Raw genomic sequence first — 18,148 nt, 5'->3', positions numbered from 1 at the left:
TAGTAGAAGTCCGTCTTCTTCCTTCCATGCAGGTACCAGGGATATATCCCCGACAAGCCCCCGAACGCTTCATAATCGAATGCAGCAGTCTTCGGGTACTTTTCAGATCCTCGCCGAGTAGTTTAGTGCTTCTCGAGTTCTTTGTCTGGCTGAATCTTCAAAGTTCTTCAAAGTTGCCATGAGGCTATAGTGTGCTCAAGCCCTTGATCGTTGATTTTGTAATCTTCATTTTTTGAATGTGATATGGAGGGCGGCGGAAGTCGCACTCCATATGGAGTAGCCCCTGAGCCTTAGGATGAATCAAAGAATCAGGCTGAGGGTGTCGTACATACATCTATGGGCCCACCAGAAGGTTTGGACAGACCTAAATATAGGGTTGGATATCGAGACGTATCTGACATAGAGGCTATAGCACAAGACAGCGTAGTCTTCGTGGAAGACAGAAACTAGTCGAGGATTAGAAAAAGTACTCGTAGCATTCAGAGTAGGACTCGTCTAGTCGAATCCGACTAGTATTCTTGTAAATCAACCGACTTGTAACCCTACCCCCGACAATATAAGGTAAGGCAGGGACCCCCTCCAAAACAATTCAATCCAACCAACACACAGGACGTAGGGTATTACGCAATCTAGTGGCCCGAACCTGTCTAAATCGTGTGTATGTGTTCACCTTCGAGTTCCTGATCTCGGCAAGCCCCATTAACTAAAACACTACCTCAGGCCCCCCTCGGTAGGTTGCCGGATCTAAACACCGATAGAGGGTCAATAAAATCTTAAATCTTCTTTCTTCATCTTGAAAAAATCAACTGTTAGGTGTAGCTCATCAGCCACCGAGCCTTGGAATGATTAAATAATCAATCCGATGGTCTTCAGTCTTCACGCAAGTCATCATCTGAGTTGTATTGCGGCGTCCAGCCCCTGAGCTTATGAGCTAGGTGAACCGTAGAAGCCACATCGAGTAGTTATTAGCACTTAACCCCCGAGCTTGGAAGCTAGCTGAGCCACTTGAGATATTCCGAGTAGTAATTGGCGCTTAACCTCAAGTCTGAGAGCTAGTGAGCCATTATAGGTACGCGGAGTGTCCTGGAGAGTTGTTGCCGAAGCTTGACCTGCAAAAAGAGATGCATACATTATGTAGCATGTTTGTAGAATATTAAAACTACTGAAATTGATTCAGTGATGAATGTAATGTAAATATTGTGTGTCATGCTCTTGTTTCGGCCATATTTTTCCCGAGCAGTTAGCCTATTACGTTTAGGCTCCCAGTCCCTGTTTAGCCATTGCCACTGCGTGTGAGATCTTTGTCTCGTGTACGCGTAATAGCACTGCTGCTACGGAGATCTTTGTCTCATGTCCTAGCGTTTAGGTAGGACAGAAGATTCAAGGCTTTCACAAATTGAGGCGTGTTCTGCTCGAGGATATTGGCAACCGCTAAGAGAAGACATTTAAAATAAATAGTCGGCATTGCAACAAAAATATGGCGCGATTGCGCTTAAAGTAGTCGTTGAGACTTTTCTACCTTTCGGCGAGAAGAGCGCGTGTTGCCGCGCATAGGATTTGTGCCTCCTTAGGGTGTAGCAGCTGTGAGCCTCCAGCACTCAGTGCACCAAACTTCCGTGGCAGAGCCTCCTAATTCGGTGTACCAAGCCTGTGGTGGAGCTTCCAGAACTCACTGCACCAAACGCGTGGCGATAGCCTCTATAATTCGGTGTACCAAGCCATGGTTGTCGGTCAACATGCCCCAAGAATTGAAGCATCCCCACATAAGTAGAGACTAAATATGATACAAATATCAGTCCCAGGAGGCTGATAACATATTTATTCAACAGATAGTTCAGAAACCGTACAACTCCCGAGGGAGTGGGCGCGAAAGCCATGCCGAAATGATAAGTAAATAAACAACAGCAGCGAACCAAGCTATTGTCAAGAGACAGCACTCGGGACTACACAGCAGCGGAAGCATTCTACAAAGGCCAACACCACAAGCAGTGTGGGTGCGGAAGCGATCTCCTACTCGAAATCCTCGGCAACGAAGTCCGGGTCTTCCTCTGAAGCAACAAAATAAGGGTGAGTACAAAAGTACTCAACAAGTCCAACCCCATCCACAGAGGGGGATACAATCAAGAATATGCACAGGATACATCAAGAATAAGGCTAAGGTTTATTTGCAATAAAGCTAGATTTTCAACATATGCCCTTATCCATTTTGAAAAGAGCTTTTGCAAAGCATTTGTTTACTAACCGAATCAATGAATAGGGTTGACCCTACACAAAGGATCCAAGTTTTAATGCTACTGGGCTCCCCGTCCACAGTAGCTCACGGCACAACTGCCGGACACTTCCAAAATCCAACAGACGCCATGAAAATCATCCATCTCCAAGCACTAGTTATATGACCAAGCCGTAACTCGTCCAATGCCATTAACATGGCTACCCGGATAGGTTTTAACTCTGCAGAGGTTGTACACTTTTCCCACAAGTAGGGTATCGCAACGTGATCACCTTAGTGCCGGTGCTGATCCTATCAAAGCTATTACCCACCTTAGCTAAGACTGACTAGCCAACACGGGAGCAACCAAGGGGTTAATGACCTACCAACGAGGTCTTAATCAGGACCTAAATCACAAAGATCTTAGTCCTTCTCCATGGTCTCCCGTTGCTCACCAGCCTCCTGATGACTAATAGACTAGCTAGTGGGATTTATGCTAAGCTGTTGCCGCATACAACGGTCAAGTGGTTGCACAAAGGTTGGGTTAGGCAAGATGACACATCAACTCGATCCTTAATTTGTGACAAAATGGATATCTTCCAACCTTGCTCAACCACAAAGGTACGAGCCCAACTTATTGGCATTTCACACAAGAAACACCCATCCATCTCATCTAAACATTTCTTTCCTTTATTTCCGAAAATCCATTTTCCCTTTTAAAAACACTCACACATTTATTCTTTAACAAAACACATTGTAGTCATGATTGAATTGAGTAACAAGGTCCTAAGCATTCTAGCAGTAATTATCATCCAAACAGAGCAAATCATATTTAGAGATAATTATAGGACAATCAAGGAATAATCATAACAATCAAGGGGTGGCTATCCAACTGTGTTTCAGCAGTAAAACAATATGCAATTTTAAAAAATAGGCCAATAGGTTGTGTTTGAAAAAACTAGGATAAATATGCATCAAAGGATGAGATTGAGCTTGCCGTCCTCAAAGCCTTCCGGGAGTTCCTGCTCGCGGTGCTGGTCTTCGGGCTCCGGCTCGCGGTACTGGTCATCAAGCTCCTCTTCGGGCTCCTCCTTGGGAACTCCGCGATCTACAGCACACACAATTGGGCACACAATAAATAAAAGAAAAAAATAAAGCTTTACCCAATGAGCTTGGACAGAGAACGTGAACGGAAATTAGGAGGAATGAGTATTTTCATGGAATTTGGAGATGACTCGGTGGGAATATATTGGAGGATGCCGTGGTCAAATTTGGGATTAATTGGAGGAAGTTTGGCGCATGAAATAACGACATAACAATGTATTTAGGGGTTAAAACAGGGCTTAGAACCAATCTGCGAGAACCAGAGACTTGTTTGTAATTATCTTTGGGAGGTAGAGGGGCTGATCGGCAAAGAAAGTTTGAGAGAGGTGGGAGGGTCTGTATGCAAAAAGGAAAAAGTGGATGGGTGAAAATACAAAATGACATTTTTTCTTCCTCGAGACAGAACATCGCACGGGAAAAATAGGAGGGGCAGCACGGTTGGGGAGAGGAGGTGTCGGGGCACGGCTACCACCGAAAAGTGGGGGAAAACGGAGAGGAGGCCGATGGGATTCGATTCCTCTCCTTACCTCGGGTTGAGGCGGCTCGTAGAGGCGGCTCCGCGACGACGGGCGAGAGACTGCAGGAACGGCACTGGAAGCACGGGAGCAAAGGGAGTTGGCCGGAGGCTCGATGGTGGAGTCGAGAGCGGAGCGGAGGGCCTTTTATAGGTCGGAGGCGAGGGGAGGGGCTGCCGACGGGCGGCGCATAGGAACGGCAGAGTTAATAGCCGTCGGGATGCTTAGGAATAGGAAGCGCACAGGACGGTGGCGTGGCGAGGTGGAGCTCTGCGTGCACGGCGTGGCGGGGCCGGGCTCGCGCGGCGAGGTGAACAGGGACACGGTGGCATGCTCGAGCGGCGATGCGCATGGACGGCGTGGTCAGGCGCTGGTGGCGAGCTGTTGGTGTGGCACGGTGTCGTTGAGGCACGCCGGGTGCGGTGGCCGCGGCGAGCGCACTCGCACCGGGGAGGCCGGTGCGCGGTGGTGCTGTGCATGGGCGCGTGCGGCAGGGTGCAGCGCTAGCGCGACGTCGCGCGTTGGGAGGGGTAGGTGGTAGGGACGTGTGCCGGTGCGCGGTGAGCAAGCGCGGCGGCGAACGGTGTGCGGCGTGCGGGGCTAGCGCAGGGGCACACGTGAGGGAGGAGCCGGGCGCTGGGCAGCGGTGCGCTGGGGTGGGTGCGCTGTGCAGGTGGGGCCGGGGGCAGGCGTGGGCCTAGGGCTAGGCGCGGGTGGCGTGCAGTAGGGGAGCCAGCGCTGGGAGGCCAAGCCGTGGGAGCAGGCACGTGTGCCAGGGAAAGGATGTAGGCACAGGTGGGGCCAGGACATGCGACGGGGGGAGGGGGAGCGGTGCATGCAAGCGGCAGGAGACCAGGGAAGCATGTGCGCATGCAGAGGTGCTATGCGCATGAGAGCCAGGCACGGCCAGGAAGAAAAAAATAAAAAAAAATATTGGTGCATGCATGCATGCATGCGGCAGGGGAAAAAGAAGCTAGGTGCGTCACTTGAGAGAAAAAGGGAGGAAGGAAAAAAGAAAAGGAAAAAGGAAGGGAGAAGAAGAAAAGAAAGGAAATATGGAAGAGATGAAAAAGGGAGAAAAAGGAAGGGAAAAGGGGAAGGAAAAAGAGAAGAAAAAGGGAGAGACGGCGGGGATTGCGGGAACGGTCACGGGCACGTGCGGTGGTCTTCCGTCCAGCATGCGGCGTGACTCGCGGAGAGATAAAAGGGGAACACGGATGGACAGCGGTCGGCTTCGGTGCCGGGATGGCGAACTTGCCGGGAAGACTGGATTTTAGAGAGCTCAAGCGGTGAAAGATTTTGAAAGCGATTTTTAGCGAGTGATTTAGTTGGTGAATTTTACGGGCGTTACAAGAATAGTCGGCGAAGTGTAGCTCTGGAGGGTAATTACCATCGAAAGACACACACAAATAAGTACTTGGCACGTTGCCCTGCATGCGGAAAACAAGCCAGAAAATTTATATAAAATAATTAAAAAGTGACTTAGCTTGATTCGTGGACGATTGCCGACGAAGCCGTGTAGATTGTTGATGAAGCCAACTAGTCGGAGTTGATTCCGACTAGTTGGTGATCACGTGGAACTCGCCCGAGACGAGTAGTCGAAATAGACCGTCCTGGACTAGTTTTCTAGTCGAGACGAGTAGTCGAAGTAGTCGTCGGCGACTTGATGCACCCAGACGTCGGGTAGCAGTGCTCGCGTATATCTTCTATGTATGTTAGGCTATGATTTTGAGGTCTTGTGGTAGCCTTCCATGTGCGTGTAGCACAAATCCCTCAAAATTGTTTTTCACATAGAGTAGTTGGAGCTGATTATTTGCCTCAATCCACGCGTGACTGTAATAGATCTTTGTCATCTTGGGAATTGTGGCATGGGTCCCTCGGTCTGCCTGATCTCCCAACTCGAATCAGATTCGCCTCTGCCTTGATCGACGAGCCGTATGCAGCAGCATGCGGTGGAAACCGACTCGATCTTCGACTGGAACGCAGATCAATTTATCCCTAATTTACTTGACTTCACGCCAATACCGATTAGTTGATACAACATGGATGTGAGAATGTTTCATCTGTCTACTTATTTGATTTCATTTTTATCATGCCACGAAGGAAGAGTAAAATTGTTTTTTTTTGTTTAAATGCACAGAATACAGGGAGAGGATACTAAAGGATAATGTGAAAGATGACAAAAAGGTAAGCTCTGATTATTACTTGGCGCATCCAAAGTTTTGTCTGGTAAAATAATTCAATAGATCATTTTACACATTGGCAGAAAGCGGCATTAACTCGAATGGGATCCATCGTGCACACCAATTAAACAAGGTTGGTGATCTGCTCATTGTGCATACCAACCATCTGTTAAAATGTTGTGCTGATTGCTCTAACATTTTTTATTCAGATTATCAAATTGCACAGCATGGTATTACTATGATGGTATCCAGAAGACATCTTTTTTATATATAAGCACCAAACGTGTAGCATATAGTTACCTCTCAAAATAATTTCTGTGTGGAAAATTATTGCATTCAGCAGATGTGAGCTTGCCCAGCGGCCTGTCGTCCGCCTACCCATTGATTCATGTCTATGTGGAGTCTGTTTTTTGTATAATTCTGGGTGATCATTGAATGACCAAACAATTTGCCGGGTATATTGCAAATTCGGTCTATTCAAATATTAGCTGTCAGCTGAGAGATTGTACCATGAAGTTCACTGTGTATTATACAAATGTTGCTAATTTTGTTGTTGGTTGATCATTCATCAGGACTATCATGAGCAGTGTTGAAGACTATCTGTGCCAAGGAGATGGACATCTCTGATCAGCACCTCAATCCATGCAGATGCGGATATATATAATGTATGTATATCAATAATCCTCCTATCCATTGAACTGTCATTTAATCAATTCTCCGTCTACGTGCAGATTTGCATGTGGTGCTGCCACCACATCATAGACATGGCCGATAAGGAGGAGACAGAGGGCTGCTGCCACTTGTTACCATTATTTTCTGGCTGATGTGCTTCTTTTTCAAACCAGGAAAGCTCAAAAGAACTTTCCATAAATTTGTTAATTTTGTTAGAGCCATACATAAATTCTGCTAGCAGTACTACAATTAGAACAGGAATTGTCAAAACACATTGCTCTTACTTTTGCATTATGTTTCACCTTACCTCTGCAGAATGACACTCGGATTTCATGTCTTCAGTTCATACTGTTGCTATTCAGTGAAGAGTCTTCAGTAACTGATGCTTCTCCATTCTTATTTATTAGCAAATGACAGTGTTCTTTCGCTTGTATTTGCAAGGCAGCTTGGAATTTGGCATGTTGGGGCACTCAAGGCTTATGCACTTTCTATACTAAAATAATGCGAGGTAAACTTTTCTGTGCATTCACGAGATACATGTATCAGATTTTTCCAAGCTTATACAAAATTGATTACCAGCAGTTGCGTTCTCAGAATAGGCTTAGAATAGTGTACCGATCTTTTCCAAGCTTATTTAGCTAATTTGAGTATTTAACATCTTTAGCTATTAGAGGGAATACAGCTCTGCCACGAGTGTGATTTCATCTCTGGTATTGTTAGTTTAGTGCCATCATATTTTTTTAAGGGCTCAGAGCCATCATATTGTGACAACGGTTAATGAAATGGTGTTTCTTGGTTCAACTATATGAGGACATCTATCAACCATCATCGGCATGATGTTGCCTCCGGACCTTCTGGTTTGACAATCAGCACTCAGCCATGAATATAATTGTTCAATAATTCATTTGCCTATTTTGAAATATGTATATTGATCGTGAATATATTTAAGTCAAAAGATACGAGTCTATTACCTTGTTTCGTTATAATAAAAATTGATGCTTATAAAGAGAATTTGTTACAACCGTGGCAACGCACAGGTTTCCATCTAGAAATTATGGATGGATGTATATCTAAAATTCTGAATGTTCTGTTTCTGAACCGCTTATCTGAATGTTACTCATGGTCGATTAATTGTGTTGCCTAGGTGGTCAACTTAGATAGCCTCTCAGTGTTATTTCAATAGCATGTCATCCCTTTATCCATCCCTTAGACAAGAAAAACCAACTCAGTTCATAATTTCACACTGTTCTTCCGTTAAGAGCATATTCTTTACTAAAGACATTTCCATTGAAACATTGGTTGTTGATTGTCTTACAGATTACAAGAGCTTTTGAGGATAATATCACTATTAGTGTAGAAGGCTGGGTATGGATGGCAACGGGCACAAATTACCCGCGTGCCCGCGGGCAAAAACCCTGTAGAGCGAGGATATGGGTTCTATTTTCTGCCACAGGTACGGGTGCGGGTTTGAGTTTGTGCGGGTAAAAAATTAGCGGGCATAAAAATACCTTACCCGTGCCCGCAAACCTGCGAACCTGCTACAACTATATAAGCGATTTCTAGGGTTCCTCCTCTTTCATTCCTCCAATCCTCCCAGGCTCCCAGCCGCACCTGCACGCCCGCAGCCCCGCACCCCGCACACCAGGGACCAGGCGGCCACCGCCCGCCCGCCCTCGCTCCCCGTCGCCACCTCTCCGCCGCCCGCCCTCGCTCCCCACCGCCCGCTCCGCCGCCCGATGCCCGGTTCCGCTTGATGCTGCTCCGCCGCTAGAGCGAGAGGTGCTGGTTGCCTGGCGGGCACGGGTGTGCCCGTGGGTAGACTGTGCCCATGGGTGACAGGCGCGAGCACAACTTCTTACCCGTGATGGGCGGTGGGCGCGGGCACGGGTCTATAAACCCTCTGCCCGCGGGTAATGTGCCCGCTGCCATCCATAGTGGTGGGTCATCTGGAGGAGTAGCAAGCCGACCGGCGACTGTGGTGGTGCTTGGCTTCCCTGAAGTCTGAACCATCTTGGTCAGGCATATGCACGAGTGATGCAGTGTGGACAAAGTGTTTGTGCCTGACCTGCTTGTGATAATCCTGGTTTGAATGTATGCTAGGGCTGGGATATGGAGGCTGCTTAAAGGGTGCCCGATGAAATACATGTGGTGGTATTGCTGGACCACTAAGGTGAGATCAGTTTCTTGCTTCCGCTTTGATTTGAGACATATAGCTAAAATGTTTGTTCATAGGAAGCATATGGATCATAGTGGTCAATCTGCACCTCAGCATCAAATTTGACTGAAAGGATTTTCTTAATATGTTTCAGGGGGTGCTGCCGGACTACATCATATCTGCCATGACTGCCCTCTTCGACCTTGACGACGAAGCGGCGGATCAAGCAAATGAAGCACTTTTACAGATGGCAGGTGCTGATGTGGGTGAGCTCCAGCAGATGGACCATGCGGCTGCATGAGTTTCTGCCACGGCAACTTCGTCAAGCGTCTTTTTACCCGTTTATGTACTGCTACCTTTATGTACTTTATAATTATGTTCCTCACCCTGCTGGCTGCGACCTTCGGGGAGGACTTCACCCTAGCCCTGCTGGCTGCGACCTTCGGGCAAAAATCATGAACTACAAACTATGCCCCGTCCACGACAAACCTAAACCTGCGACGCCCTTCCTCACTACTACAAAATGCGCCAATGAACATGAGTCACCAACGACAGCAACTATGAGCACAGAGAAGCACACCCACAGGGTCACCACTCTACAAGTCACAATGCCATGGCTGCAGCAATTGCTGCAGCAACTGCAATTCGGCCACTCCACCTTCGTGCGCCACAAAAATACCTTCCATGAGTAACAATTTTCAAATAATGAGCTGGAATGTGAGAGGGCTAAACGCACCTGCAAGATGTCTCACAGTTCGCGAAACCATTGCGGCCACAACATGCCACATCATATGCCTGCAGGAAACAAAGTTGCAAAGTATCGATGCGGCACTAGCAAACCTCCTAGGGGGACCTCGCTTAACTAATTTCACATACCAAGCGGCTTCAGGCACAAAAGGCGGTATACTACTACTCTGGGATGAAGGAGTTTTTGACATACAGGATATCCAAACAAGTCGGTTTTTTATCTCAGCAACAGCAATAGTTAAGCACAGTAACGTTTGGTCCAGCTCACGACGGTATACGGCCCATCACAACACTCAGCAAAGCCTGCCTTCCTACGCCAACTACGAGCAATGGCGCCTGATGACACCACTCAATGGTTAATACTGGGCGATTTCAACCTAATATACAGCGCAAGAGACAAGAACAATAACAACTTAAATCGGAGGCTTATGAGGAGCTTCAGAGCAACACTGAACTATTGCGGACTTAAAGAAATTCACCTACAGAACAGGCGATTCACCTGGAGCAACGCAAGACATCAGCCGACGCTAACGCGAATTGACAGAGTTTTCTGCAATGCCTCTTGGGATGTACAATTTGACGATCACGTCCTCCACGCCCTCTCTTCCTCGCACTCAGACCACTGCCCGTTATTACTCGCGCAACACTCGGGACCTTGTAAACCGACGTCATTCAAATTCGAAAACTTTTGGACACGGCTGCCAGGATTTTATGAAATTGTCACCAAGGAATAGTCAAAGCCGACTACCCATACTGAGCCGTTCCATAGACTGGGCTGTAAACTACACAACACTGCCCACGCACTAAGATCATGGAGCCGAATGCATGTCTCCGACGCTCGCTTAAAACTGCATATGGCTCAAGAAGTCATCCTACGCCTTGACGTAGCTGAGGAAACAAGACCGCTCACGGAACTAGAACACAATATACGGAGCAAGCTCAAAAAACGACTTTTGGGATGGGCGGCTATAGAGAAAGCGAGAAGGAAACAGTGTTCTAGGATAACCTACCTACGGGAAGGTGATGCGAATACTAAGTTTTTCCACCTCAAGGCAAATGGGAGGAGGCGGAAAAACTTCATCCAATGATTGAAGAGGGGAAATGACTGGGCCGTGACGCACATACAAAAACAGCAAATAATCCAAAACCACTTCGACAACGTGATGTCCGCTCCTCCTACTCGCACCAGAACCTTCAACTGGGAGAAGCTACATTTCCCAGTAGTGGATTTAACCGGAATTGACAACCCTTTTTCAGATAAGGAAATACAAAATGCAATAACTGCCCTGCCCAAAGATAAAGCGCCAGGCCCAGATGGCTTCACTGGGTTGTTCTTCAAGTCATGCTGGGGTATCATCAAAGGAGATGTTATAGCGGCAGTAAACGCTTTCCACGCTGGGAGATGCAACGACTTAAATTTGCTCAATTCAGCAACCATTGTGTTGGTACCCAAAAAAGACGGAGCTGAAAGTATCAACGACTTCAGACCGATAAGCCTTATACACGCAATAGCAAAGATCATTACCAAAGTGCTGGCAACTAGGCTTCAGCCCTACATGGACAAATTGATTTCGCCAAGCCAAAGTGCCTTCATCAAAGGACGAAGCATCCACGACAATTTCCTTTATGTTCGGAACATGGCAAGAAGGCTTCACAGGCACAGAACGCCGACACTGCTAATGAAGCTGGACATCTCAAAGGCTTTCGATTCTGTCCGCTGGGACTACCTGCTTGAATTATTGCAACGTAGAGGTTTTCCTGCAAGATGGCGTAACTGGATCACGGCATTACTAGTCACATCAACCTCCAAAGTCCTAATAAATGGAATTCCATCCGACGCAATTGTGCATGGGCGAGGCCTACGACAAGGAGACCCCCTATCTCCCTTCCTTTTCATCCTGGCGATAGATCCACTGTACCAATTAATTCACACGGCAACGGGAATGGGCTTACTTAAAAAACTAGGCGGACGTACGCCGCGCACTAACATCTCTATGTACGCCGATGACGCGGCCATTTTCATAAAGCCAACAAAGAATGACGTCACAAATGTCACAAAACTTTTACATTTATTCGGAGAGGCCACAGGACTCCAAACAAATCTACAAAAGACAACAGTGGCTCCCATCAGCTGCAATAACGTAGACCTCGACGAAATCCTATCCGAATGGCCAATCACTCGCACCGGCTTCCCATTAAAGTACCTCGGGCTACCACTTGCGATAAGGCGCCTTAAGAAAGTGGACTTCCAACCCCTAATAGACAAAGCAGCTAAGAAACTGTCTGGGTGGCACAATCGCAACATCACACAAGCAGGCCGAGTCTGCCTCGCCAAAGCTGTGCTTTCTGCGCAACCTTTGTATCTGCTAACTGTCTTAAAACCAACATGCGAAATCCTGGAAGAACTAGACAAAATAAGGAAGCATTTCATCTGGGCTGGAGACAATCTGCTGACAGGTGGCAAATGCAAGGTCAACTGGATCAAATCCTGCTTACCAAAAGAAAATGGCGGCCTAGGAGTGCTGAACCTCCATAATTTTGCTAGAGCATTGAGACTACGATGGATTTGGCATGAGTGGGAGTCCCCGGGGAAAACATGGATCGGAATGGACATCCCATGCGATGACTCTGATCAACGACTATTCGCGGCTTGCACAATTATCACAGTTGGGAATGGATGCAAAACAAGCTTCTGGCACTCAGCTTGGGGAAGGGGTACCCGACCGAAGGACATTGCGCCCAACATATATAAGCTATCTAGGGGGAAACATAAAACTCTCGCAGAGGCATTACACAACAATAGATGGGTGACGGACATAAACATCCATGCCGGACTAACAACGCGACACTTACAAGAATTCGTCACACTATGGCGGCTAGTAGCGACAGTAAGCCTCCAAGCACAACAGGAAGACACAATCCGCTGGAAATTCACGCAAAATGGACAATACTCAGCGGCATCAGCATACAAGGCACAGTTCTTAGGATCCACTCATGCACCGCACAGTAAAACAATATGGAAATGCTGGGCACCACCGAAATGCAAATTTTTCGCGTGGCTGATACTACAGGACCGGGTATGGACAGCTGATCGACTTGCGCGAAGAGGATGGCCGCACTCACCAAATTGCCCTCTATGCCGAGTACAACAAGAGACAGCACATCATCTCCTGACACAATGCAGATACACCAAGCGAATATGGAGTCTTGTTACCACCTGGGCCTCGCAACCCAGCCTACACCCTTCGGAATGGCCCCCAACTACCAATGCTCTTGAGTGGTGGATAAATATGACTACAAGGACCGAAGCTCCTCGAAAAGGAGCTTGCTCTATGGGCCTGCTGATCATATGGGAAATTTGGAAGGAACGCAATCGATGAATCTTCAACCATCAAGGGATGGCCGCAACCTCACTGCTGGCACAGATCAAAGCGGAAGCAGACACATGGATTTTAGCAGGGCGAGAGCACTAGCGTTGTTCTTATCCAGAGAGTAATCGTGATACGAAAAGGAAAAGGAAACTTTTGTAACTCTCTCGTAACAATCTGTAATTATCTACTTTCTCAATGAAATAGGCACTATCCGGTGCCCATTCGTTCAAAAAAAAATTTGACTGAAAGCAGCAGGTCATGTCTAACAGGGAGTTGATCACCTTCTGATGCGATTGTTCATTGTACATATTCAGCCATCAACATGTATGTTGGTTTGTCTGATCGTTTTCTAGCACTCAGAGCATGCATACAAGTTATGGTAGTATATTCTGTGACATTAAACAAATGAAGATTAGTCCCGTGTTATATGTGTCATCCTAAAGAAACAAAGGTTAACTTACTTGTGTAGAATTTTTGTGTTTTAAACTTTATAAAAGCGATCGCATTCCAAGGCAGAGCCTGAAAGAAATTAGATTTAGTTAGCTGAATCGTTGCTACCATGGAATTGTTCTGATTTTTTTTTTTTGAAACAGAAGACAGCTTGGTCTCTTTAACTTGTTGATATTGTGCAATTTAAATGGGTTGCTTGCTTGCATCCAAATTGTGTTTAATTAGTAGTCAAAGTAGTATGGTGAGCTTATGTATAGTTGGATCATCTCTTAGAAAACCTTTCCATGTTGCAGCACCTATTCTTTTGGTTGTTGGCTATCACGTAGAGCACATCTTCCTGCTATTCCAAGTACTTGTTTCAAATTGAAATTTGACTCTTGTCCAACGTTGTAACAGTAATGCAACCAGAAGCAACAACTCATGTGTATGGTCATGAAAAGGGTCCAATGTTTTGATTTCCCATCGTGTTGAGGTTCATTGTAATATATTCAGAACAGCTCAAGCATCTGTCATCTCATTTAAGTCCATGGACCATACGCACGAAGTTGCTTTAAGCTCATATGCACTCCGTTACAAGCAGCCATTCATGATGAATAATACCTAAATGCTGTAAACTATTTAAGACATGTTTCTTTGTTGTCTAAGCTCTCGTAGCAACGCACATACATAGTATACTACGGTGGCAAATATAATTTTTTAAATTAGAAGTTGACAATGATATGTAAAGGCAAAAGTATATGTTTCCATTGATACTTGTTGTACAGATGTTTCATATGAATCCGTTTGATGCTTGTGGAGGGAATTTGTGTTGCTCAACGCACAAGCATGATCATAGTGTGCATAGAAAAGTCAAAACGACTTCCGGAAGGGAGGAGGGAGTAGTACGCTAAGTATCGCTGACACTACGCTCTAAAGTATCGCTAACACGCAACTTGCACCGTTTCATAATGCGTAATGTATGTAACGTAACCAGCATGTACGGCTGTACCGTGTATCCTAAACCACCGTAGTTAACCCGCGTCGTGATTCGCGCACCACCGGTGGGTCCCGCGGCCCACCTCTGGAATCCGCGATTCGGTGGGCCACACGAGGTGTCATGTACGGGAGGCGAGACGCACCGCCGAACCGCGCGGGGTTCCGGGCCCACCTGCCAGCCTCACACCTAACCCCGCCAGCCGCCCCGGGGACACCCGTCAAATCCGAGCAAAGGCCACACCCCGGCCGGCGGCGACGAATTCCCCCCCTTCCCACCTCCTCCTCGCCCTCCCTACCTCCCTTCCCGATCCCCGGCCACCCATGGCGACGACCCGCCCGGTGATGGCGCTCCTCCTCGTTGCCGTAGCCGTGCTCGCCGGCGCCGGCGCCGCGCGCGGGTTCTACCTCCCCGGCGTCGCCCCCGCCGACTTCCGCAAGGTCCCGCCCTTTCCGTTCCTGCTCTCTGTTTCGCGTTTCTCTCTTCTTCGCCTGGCATGTCGGTTTGACGGTCTCGGTGAGTCGGCTCCTCACGCGCTGAGGCTGTGGTGATGTGTGGATTGCAGAAGGACCCGCTCGCCGTGAAGGTGAACCAACTGAGCTCCATCAAGACGCAGCTGCCCTACTCCTACTACTCCCTCCCCTTCTGCAGGCCGGGGACCATCGTCGACAGCGCCGAGAACCTCGGCGAGGTCCTCCGCGGCGACCGCATCGAGAATTCGCTATACGTGGTAAGCCTATGGGACCAGTACTAGGTGCTCCACCATTTGCTTCCTGAGTTCCTGTATATGTTAGTAGTACCCACCTGCTGTTCTGAGTAGGCCCAGGAAAAGGTCACTCGTGTATGTTTGCTGCAATTATAGCTCGGTCCCTTTGGGAAATTTTCAATCGTGGTCCTTGAAATGCAGTTCGAGATGATGGAGCCCAAGCTGTGCCAGATCGTGTGCAAGGTTGCTCCGAACCAAGACGAAGCCAAGGATCTGAAGGAGAAAATCGACGATGAGTACCGCATAAACATGTGAGAGGCCATTTACTGCTTGCAGTTGCATAGACGTAGATCAAAGGCCCATATATTTCAGGTGAGTAGGTGACTGGAACGGGGAAGTGAACCTTGGTTTTGTGGTTTCAGGATTCTTGACAACCTTCCTTTGGTCGTCCCTATTAAGAGGTTGGATCAAGAGGTGCCTACTGTCTATCAACAAGGTGTGCATGTCGGCGTCAAGGGACAGTACTCAGGGGTGGGTTGATAATCTGTATCTAGCTACGAAAACCGATGCTTCTGGCTTATGCTAAATGTGTTCTGATTTGAATGTCATTGATGCAGAGCAAGGAGGAGAAGCATTTCATCCACAACCACTTCACATTTCTGGTGAAATATCACAAGGATGCAAACACGGATCTTGCTAGGATTGTGGCCTTTGAGGTCAAACCATACAGGCAGGCATCCTCACTTGTCATTTCTGAACCTATGGCATGATGCTCGCTACCGTTTTAGGTTCATATGATTATTTTATCATATACTCTGCAGTGTTAAGCATGAATATGATGGCGATTGGAAGGAGACTGCTACACCCCTGAAAACATGTGATCCACACTCGAGACGTCTAGTCGTAGACTCAAATTCACCTCAAGAAGTAGAAGTCAATAAAGAGATTGTTTTCACTTATGATGTTAACTTTGAGGTAGTTTCAACTATTCATCATCTTGAATTGTTTGTCTATGATCAGCTTTAATGCATAACGACAAAGTTCCCCACTGTATACCTTCAGATAGATGGTCTAATATTTCCTTGAGAAAACTTCAAATCTTCTGACATTTTTTGTTCATATGTGCGTCATGCAGGAAAGTCCTATCAAGTGGGCATCACGCTGGGACACCTACCTTCTGATGGCAGACGATCAAATCCATTGGTTTTCTATTGTGAATTCTCTGATGATAGTCCTCTTCCTCTCTGGGATGGTTGCCATGATCATGCTCCGGACACTGTACCGCGACATCTCCAAGTACAACCAGTTAGAGGACCAGGAGGATGCTCAGGAGGAGACAGGGTGGAAGCTTGTCCATGGCGATGTGTTCAGGCCTCCTGTCAACGCAGACCTGCTGTGCGTATATGTTGGGACAGGCGTACAGTTTTTTGGGATGCTGCTTGTCACCTTGCTGTTCGCCATCCTTGGGCTACTCTCGCCATCGAACCGGGGAGGGCTTATGACAGCAATGCTCCTCCTCTGGGTCTTCATGGGCCTATTTGCAGGGTACTCCTCCTCGCGCCTTTACAAGATGTTCAAGGGCTCAGAATGGAAGAACATCACAATCAAGACGGCCTTGATGTTCCCCGGCATTGTGTTTGCAATATTCTTCGTCCTGAATGCTCTCATCTGGGGTGAGAAGTCCTCTGGTGCTGTGCCATTCACCACCATGTTTGCACTAGTCCTCCTCTGGTTCGGGATCTCTGTGCCACTGGTCTTCGTCGGCAGCTACCTTGGGTTCAAGAAGCCTGCCATGGAGGACCCCGTGAGGACAAACAAGATACCACGAGCAATACCAGAGCAGCCATGGTACATGAACCCAGTTGTCTCAGTATTGATCGGAGGCATCCTGCCCTTTGGCGCTGTGTTCATCGAGCTCTTCTTCATCCTGACATCGATCTGGCTGCACCAGTTCTACTACATCTTCGGTTTCCTGTTCCTGGTCTTCGTTATCCTGATTCTGACCTGCGCGGAGATCACCATTGTGCTCTGCTACTTCCAGCTCTGCGGTGAGGACTACCAGTGGTGGTGGAGGTCCTACCTGACGGCTGGCTCATCAGCGCTGTACCTCTTCCTGTACGCCACGTTCTACTTCTTCACCAAGCTGGAGATCACGAAGACGGTCTCGGGCGTGCTCTACTTCGGCTACATGCTCATTGCCTCGTACGCCTTCTTCGTGCTCACCGGCACCATCGGCTTCTACGCCTGCTTCTGGTTCACCAGGCTCATCTACTCTTCAGTCAAGATCGACTAGAAATCTAGACTGTAGTTGTAACACTGCTTCGTCGGTTTGAGATATCAGAGGTTAAAAGAGAACAGTAGGCAAGGAATCATCAGAAGCTCAGAATGTAGTATGCATTATACAGGCTGAAACGTAGGCTGCTTATTCAGGTGTCTTAGGGTATTTGCAGTTTGATTCTGTAACACTAAATTAGTGTACTTTTGATGCCAGTAATTCGGTGCAGGTGTGTATCCTTGGAGAACAGGTTTCAGATGATACCATCAAACGATTTAACATTCTAACCATACCTTGTGTTGGTGAAATTCTGAAGAATCCCAGCATCACTTTTGCCGTTTGCCGTTATGTGATTATGCTGAAAGCTTCAGACAAGCTGCAATATATATTGATTTCCCTGCGTGCTATCCATTTCGATTGGAGAGATTTCCTGAAAGGCTAAGAATAAAAATCGCTGAAACGCAGCTCGACATCTCTGATGTTTGTTTTGCCAGTTGCCTGAAGAACGTATGTTGAAGGAGGACTTCACCCGTAAAGCACAATGAACACAGGTCTTGGGACTGGATCAGGCGATCAACTTCTCCACGCCCTCGAAGAGAAACTCCGTGGCTTTGCCTCTGCGCATATCGAGAGCAGCAAGCGCATGGGAAGCAGAAGGAGCTGAAGTGATCTGACCGTGACTACCTGTAACTCGTCCTGCACCTGACGCCGACGATGTGGGTCCCACTGTGGTCAGATGGCCATGGCGACGTACTCGATTTTGGACGGATCGTAGCCTGTAAGGTGTT

General features: G+C 47.5%; 1 protein-coding gene across 1 annotated transcript; it reads left to right on the top strand.

The window, feature by feature from the left end:
• Nucleotides 1-14,596: 14,596 nt before the first annotated feature.
• LOC117852292 (transmembrane 9 superfamily member 8) lies at nucleotides 14,597-17,650 on the top strand. The gene is made up of 7 exons (XM_034734317.2): nucleotides 14,597-14,819; nucleotides 14,945-15,109; nucleotides 15,287-15,396; nucleotides 15,508-15,616; nucleotides 15,703-15,815; nucleotides 15,907-16,060; nucleotides 16,221-17,650. The coding sequence occupies exons 1-7, from the start codon at nucleotides 14,703-14,705 to the stop codon at nucleotides 17,376-17,378; spliced, it is 1,926 nt and encodes a 641-aa protein (XP_034590208.1). The 5' UTR covers nucleotides 14,597-14,702; the 3' UTR covers nucleotides 17,379-17,650.
• The last annotated feature ends 498 nt before the right edge of the window (nucleotides 17,651-18,148 follow it).

The sequence above is a fragment of the Setaria viridis genome, chromosome 4 (assembly GCF_005286985.2).
Source record: "Setaria viridis chromosome 4, Setaria_viridis_v4.0, whole genome shotgun sequence".
NCBI classification, from domain to species: domain Eukaryota; kingdom Viridiplantae; phylum Streptophyta; class Magnoliopsida; order Poales; family Poaceae; genus Setaria; species Setaria viridis.
The sequence above is the reverse complement of the archived record's forward strand: the minus strand, read 5'-3'. Positions and strand labels throughout refer to the sequence as shown.

Coding starts and splice junctions, on each gene's coding strand:
- LOC117852292 (XM_034734317.2), top strand. CDS start 14,703: ATGGCGACGACCCGCCCGGTGATGGCGCTCCTCCTCGTTGCCGTAGCC. Junction 15,110..15,286: donor TCGAGAATTCGCTATACGTG/GTAAGCCTATGG, acceptor CTTGAAATGCAG/TTCGAGATGATGGAGCCCAA. Junction 15,816..15,906: donor TTTGAGGTCAAACCATACAG/GCAGGCATCCTC, acceptor TATACTCTGCAG/TGTTAAGCATGAATATGATG.